The sequence below is a fragment of the Vulpes lagopus genome, chromosome 9, assembly GCF_018345385.1.
Source record: "Vulpes lagopus strain Blue_001 chromosome 9, ASM1834538v1, whole genome shotgun sequence".
In the NCBI taxonomy this organism is placed as follows: domain Eukaryota; kingdom Metazoa; phylum Chordata; class Mammalia; order Carnivora; family Canidae; genus Vulpes; species Vulpes lagopus.
The window spans coordinates 35,214,697-35,221,515 of NC_054832.1; the positions used below are offsets into that span (position 1 = coordinate 35,214,697).

The window sequence follows — 6,819 nt, forward strand, 5'->3', positions numbered from 1 at the left end:
ACCTCTCGAAAAGGAAGAGAAGGTCCACACCCTGATAGGAGGCCAGGCATCATAAGTGAGGACTCTAAGTAACTTAGGGTAAGGCTTTACTTAGGCTAAAAATAACTCAAAAGGAAACGTCTTCCAAGGTTAAACTCCATTGACTTCAATTAAATAAGGCAACATCATTTCGGCCATCTTAACTTCTGGCTCAGGTAGCAAGGATGGGGTGCTGATGCTCAATGTAAATGCTAAGAGAATGCAGCAAAGTTCGCTGACTAAAATGACAACTAAAATCACGTTCATCTCGATGCATAAAACCTGTGCATGTGTCAATTTCCACCAAGTAATATGAGAGGAAAAAACATCAAGAAAGTAGTTATCAAGAGACAAACCAAGGAAGAAAGGAAGGAAGGGAAGGAGGGCCAGGGGGGGGGGGGGGGGGGGGGGAGTGGGAGAGGTGGGAATGTTTGGCTCAGACTAGGGAGAAAGAGGGAAAATATTCTTTATCTCAATTGTTCATTTTTTAACCAGAAATGTATGCCTAGTCATGTCAAAGTCACCAAGAGAAACGGAAGCATTTGCATGAATTACCTAAGCCTAGATTTAAAAACCTAACATCAAAATAATAATCTTGTTTAAATTATCTATAGATTTCAAACAAATACTTCTTGGGTTATTGGATATTGTTGTTTAAATGTGCCTATGTATGTTTGACTTACCTGACCACTTGTTTAAATTCTCCTTTTGACTTTGCAGAGTCTAACAGAAATTGCTAGATATAGCTCCTCATCAACTGATCTGGCACTTACTCTTAATCCTCCTTAAATCAGATGGCACTGGGCCCATTTGGGTGGCCTGATCCTGGCATTCAGTTTAAAACAGAACCTAATTACAGGACAACAGGTCTAGTACCATCTTATCAGGCTAATACTTAAAGCTACCATTAGCCCTAGAAGTGAAACTGCAGCCATCATCCCATTAAATCATTTCACCAGGGACCAACATCTGACTGGAACTTGTTATCTTTGACTTTGTACTACAAAATAGATTCCAAATTCAATGAAATGACTGTCCCTAAAAAAAATGAACACCAGTTTTAGGTTCTAATGTAACTCAGCAGAAGGTCAAGGTTGACCTAATTCTAACCTAGCACCCTAATGAGTGGGCTCCAGCCTAAAATCTGGGCTTGACCTTAGCTACAGGCTTGGCAGAGGCCCACATGAGTGACATCACTCCAAATCAGTTCTTTAGCAGCTCTAGAAATATATGACCTGTCAAAAGGACCCCATTCTTCCAGAAGGGGTAGTTCAGCAAAACAATGAAAGCAAACAAAATTGACAAGAGGCCAAAGAATTCTAAAGCCAAGTTAAAACTGTATCAGAAGCTGCTTAAACAGGATAGCACAAAGAATGTAAAATAAAGCCCCCAGGTTTCATTTCCCTGTCGCACTGAATAAACACTGGAGAAGTCAGCATATAAACTGAATTTATTATGTAAAGTAACATTGAGCACTCAAAGCATGATCTCACTAATAAACCCTATCATAAAAATGTATATAAAATGTTCCTGGGATAATTTTTTAATTCAGATGCCCTAGCCCCTCTGATTTCACAGTTCTGAGGTAGGACCCAAGAATCTGTAGTTTTACCAAATGCCTCAAGTGGTATTTTTGTAATCAGATGAGTTTGGGAAGCAATGATTTAAAGGGCTTCTTGGAGATTTCTATTATTAAGCACATTACACGTAACCACAGTAGTGTATTTATTAGGCACATGCATAATTCAACTTTTTTTAAGTCAATTAAAATTTTTATCTTGCTGTCTAGGATTTTCTTATTTTTCAGGTAGGTTACCTTTGCCTGTGTATTACACTTCACTTCATTGAAGATATACCAAGCTAACCAAGCACACTGTAGTGTCTCCCTTCCAAACACAGTGGATAAGTTCCTGTTTTCTGGAGGATATAAGTTTGTAGAAACTGAATGAGGGCAAGAGGAAGACAGGAAAGGCAAGCTTTATTTTGCAGGTGGCTAATGTCAAAGGAGCTGAAGAGTGGTAGGTTTCACTAAGGGTGACAGAGCAAACACCATTTGTACTTGGTCTCTCTTCTTCACTTCTAATTCCCAGGAGTCTTCTAGGATGTGTGTACTTGTTCATCTCTAAGTTAAGGAGTATGCAGAATTTAATCCATTATAGGGAAAAGAACACTAGACCTTAACCATTAAACTGGTGATACTTGGGGAAAGAGATAAGGCTGATGCTATTAGCTTATTATGTACTTACCTCTCCATTGCCAGGATCATTTATTAGTATGATTTTGTCTGTTCTTGAATGTACAAATATCTGGACTATTAAGGAGAGAATAGTTTTGTTAGTTTACATAATTACCTCCCTGAATGACAGGCTCCTTTCTGAATATGCCGAGTATTCTTCTACCTCAGGGTCTTTGCACTTGCTCTTCCATCTACCTGTATTCTTGTCCCAGGTATCTTCAGTGCCTGATCTCTCACTTCCTTCTGGTCTCTGCTCAAAGGTCATCTCATCACAGAGGCCATCCCTGACCGTCTTATATAAAATATTTCCCATTATTCTTAATCTTTTTAGCCTACTTTGCTTTCCTTCATACCATGTATTACCTCTCATTTGTTATATATTCCTTCTGGATTGATCTACTGTCTGTTTTTCCCCCTACTAGAATGTAAACATCATGAAGGCAAGAACTCTGTTCTATTCACTTAGTGAATTTCAATGCCACCATCAATGCCTGGTATATAGTGGCACTCAAGATATATTTGTTAAATAAATGAAAAGATATTTTTAATGGTTTGAGGAGGATATTGTCTTATTACTTCTTAATACTTGTGATCTTAAAATATACAAGCATGCATCTATAAAACTAAAGAGTAGAAAGTTTAATTAAAATGTTTCATCCTGTTACTTGAAAGTTCCTACCGTATGAGATAGCTATAACTTTGAGCATTTTCTGTTTCCTTTCTAGAAAAACAGCCGGACTCCTTAAACACATAGAATGACTAAAAGAAATTGTCCTAGGCAAAAGCGGGGTGAGTAAGGAGAAGAAAGATCGAGATATCATGACCTGATAAATACATTATCGTACTTACATTGTGACTTTTAGGCACTTGCCAGGTATTGGCTGAATTAAAATTATGTCTATGCACAGCTCGCTTTCCTTGAGAGCGTGAACCCCTTGAGGGCTGGTTCATCTCATACATTTTTTTACCCTCCCATAATGCCTGTGTGAATGTGTTGCAAATAGTTTGTAACCAGAAAACATCTGTGTAGTGAAAAATACCTGTGGGTATCAAATAAAATTATATCCGTATATGTAATATTATATTCTCCCTGAATATATTTTATATATTTTGACAATAAAAATAAAGTTTCTAAATCTATCACTGCCTTACTAAAATACACAAGCTTGTTGTCAAAGACCATAAATCTTATAGAATTTAAGGAGGAACAGAAAATCTTCAAATATGTACAAAGACAAGCTGTCCTAAAAATAGTGATAGCATCAACATTACAGAACATAAAAAGCAGAACATTACAATCTGAAAAGTCCACAATCATAAAAAAGATGACTGGATGCTACTTCAGTCGGGACTTGCGACCTGGAATGATCTTCTGTGCTATCCAAAAGATTACCTACACTTTGATGGGTTTATGCAAAAATACCCCGTGCGTATTCTTTCAGGTTACTTCTAGAAAACAGACAGGCCTTCTGGGTGGATTTACCATGAAACGGATAAAGCTCAAGCTTCGGGACTCTTTGCTTGTTCTGGCAGGAAGGAAGCCAGAATAGGTTTCTCTCTTCAGCATTTTTTCGTTAGAGCCCACACTCCCACCCCACCTAACACACACAGTTGCATAAGCTTCAGGCCGGTGAAACCCAGACCCACCCCTCCGGTCCTCCACATTAAGAAAACAAAGCTAGAATTCCCAAAAACCCAAGTTATCATTTATTAATTTTAAGCGTTTCTCAATAGTCCAGGCAGAGAGAGAGAGGCAAGTGGGGTCCAACAGTCTTTTGTGGGTATTGTTCTTAATGGCATTACTTTTACCGGGATACAAAATTAAGTCTTGGAAAGTATGACTAGATAAAAGCTACTTTCATTACATATAAGTATATGTAATCCCAAATAGTTATTACCAATAAAAATTAAGTAATGCATCATGGTGAAACCAGATTGCTAAAGCAGAACTTATTTTCAATACTAAACAGTCTGTTGGTGCTAGGAGTAACAGCAGGTTAAAATAAAAATCGGTCCGCTCTCATTCCGAATTCAGTGGAGTCACGTTGCATCACAAAACTAAGCAGGGCAACCAAATGCTAATCGTGGGGTTTAATTAAAGAACTGCAACAAGTCGCATCTGATATGCACTAGGTTTGCAACCATTTTCGACACGAAGATCAAAACAATCCAAAAATTCCTGCTGTCATCTCCGGGTTTTGGCCACCGAGATTCTCAAGCTCGGGCAATGATTTCTTAAAGGCTCCAGCGAGCATGTGAGTGGCGCAGCGGTGGGCTCCGCACGACCCCTCACGCCCCGTCCCTGCCCCGCGCCGGCCGTCTCGCGCCGTCCGCACCAGTCGCGGGGCAAGCCGCTCTGGGGTGATGGGTGGGACCGCGCTATCATCCGGTAGTGGTTCTGGGGGGTGTCGCCGTCGCTGCCGCGCAAGGGTGACAGCCCGGGCCGTTAGGCACTTCTCTCCCGGCGGCGCTACTCGGCAGAGGGCCCACCGCGCCCTGGGCGGGTCCCTAAGGCCTTCCCGCCGCCCGCTCGCGGCCCGTCAACCCGGGACTGGTCCCGGGCCAGGGCGGGGGGCCCCGGCGGCCTGGTGGCGCCCGGCCCGGCCCCGGCGACGGCGCCTCGGGAAGGTCTCCTCGGGGAGGCCCAGACACCAGGGCGGCGTCGCCGCGGAAGCAGAAAGGCGGCCGCTCGCCCTTCCCCGGGGACTCGGCCAGGTCCCAGCCCGGAGCGCGCCCGAGCGGGGGAGGGGGTGTCGCCGCCTAGTCCCGAGGAGGCCGCGGGCCCACCTCCGGCTCCCTCCGCTCCCGCCCTCGGCCCCACCCCCCCGCCCGGCCAGCACAAAGCCGCCCCGAGGCGGGGGCCGCGCAGGCCGCCGATCCCCGGGCCCGCCCGGAGGTCCCGTCCCGTCCCGGACGGAAGGGACGCGCTTGCCCGCGCCGCCCTCGGGGCCCGGAGAAGGCCCGACGAAGGCCCGGCGCGACCCACGCCGCCTCGCTAGCCAGCCCGGGGTGGCGGCCGGGCCGGGGCGCGCCGCGCAGGCCGGGCCGCGGAGGCGCCTCCCGACGGGGTGAGCCGGGCGGCCGCGGGGCCCTCTGGCGCCCCCACGGAGGTGCCCGCTCGAGGCCCCGAATCAGTTGCCCTCACTTCCTGGGGCCCCGCGCTCGCGCACCTGCGGGAGGCGACACGCGGGGCGGGGCGGCGCCCGGGACCCCGGGACCCCGGGACCCCGGGACCCCGGGACCCCGGCACTGGGGCGACGGGCGGGCGCGCACACACGCAGCCCGGCGGGCCCGGGAACATGGCCGTTTCTGCTCCGGTATAAAGGCTCTTTGTTGCGCTCACACAAAAGCGGCCGGGACCCGCTCTGCTCGCAGGCCCTAAGCACGAATCGAGGGAACGCGGCTGAATTTCCAAATGGCCGCAGAAGCCCGAAGCGGTGGGAGCAACTAAGGGGGAGAGGAGCAGGCCTCCCGCCCCGCCTGCCCACAGCTCGGCCAGCGGCCAGGGCTCGCCTGGCAGGCGGGAGCGGAGACCCCCGCAAGGGAGGAGGAAAAAGGAGAACCTGCTGCGGCTCTCAGGGCCCGAAGGGGGGGATTAAACATTCGCATCCTGGTAGGGTTTCTCCACTTAACCAAGGTAGAAACATAATCTGGAAGAGTCTGGATACAACAAAAAGAAAAAAAGAAAGAAAAAAAAAATACCAACAATAGCAAGTTAAAAAAAAAAAAAAGCACACACCAAAAACAAAAACATAACAGACCAGTTGCCATCAGCCCAAAGTGGTAGCAGCAGCAGCCGGCGCGTGTGATCCACTTACTTGTCCGACTCTTGTGACATGTTTGATCCAATGAACTCGCTCCCCTTTTCCTGGAGCCTCAGCCTCTGGTGAAACTGGACTTTCAAGTCTGTGCAGGTGAAGGTGTGTGAGAGCGCCCGAGATGGCAGAACAAGAGCTACAGGTAATTCTGCTTTTCCGTCCCCCCTCACCACTCTCGCTCGCTCGCCCGCTCGCGCCCTCACCTAGCCGGAAAGGTGGGATAAGGGGGGGCCCTCACATGGGGCCCGAGCTCGGAGGCGGCCGGGCGGCGCGGAGTCCTCCTGGATCGTGGCAGTGGGCGGCCACAGAGCGGAAAGTGGCGGACTTGGGCGGCCACAGGTAACTTTCTCGCAAGGAGCTGAATTCTTTCACTAAAGGATACGAGCCCGAGGGACGAGCTGCGCGGTGATTGGCTGCGAAGCTCGCTCAGGTGAGCTGCCATTGGCAGAGGCGCGCTCAGGTAAGGCCCTTCTCCAAGTGCAGGTAGCTCACGCCGTAGTGTACCTGAGTGGAGCGGCGGCGCGCCCGCAGCGGGGCGGCAGCGCGGGGGGCTGCGGGTCGCTGCTCCGAGCAGACCTACGCCACGCTTCCTTCTTGCGGGGCCGGGGGGGGGGGCGGGAGGGAAAAAGCAACACGTGCAACCACCAGGGACTGTGGGTCAGGCGGAAGGCCTAAGGACAGCGGAACCAGGTACCCCGAGCCGGCCGGGGTCAAACGCGCGGCCCGACCGCAAGGCTTTGAACACCC

General features: G+C 48.8%; 1 protein-coding gene across 3 annotated transcripts in view; it reads right to left on the reverse strand.

Moving 5' to 3' along the window:
- Positions 1 to 6,528, reverse strand: part of GRHL2 (grainyhead like transcription factor 2) — a 160,829-nt gene extending 154,301 nt beyond the window's left edge. For 2 of the 3 annotated variants that reach the window (XM_041769136.1, XM_041769135.1), the window contains exon 1: positions 6,276 to 6,528. In XM_041769136.1, coding sequence (XP_041625070.1) covers positions 6,276 to 6,514 — 239 coding nt within the window. In that variant the 5' untranslated portion in view covers positions 6,515 to 6,528. Of the gene's footprint in view, positions 1 to 6,072 lie in introns of all 3 variants that reach the window. The other variant, XM_041769137.1, reaches the window with a different exon arrangement.
- Positions 6,529 to 6,819: the final 291 nt, after the last annotated feature.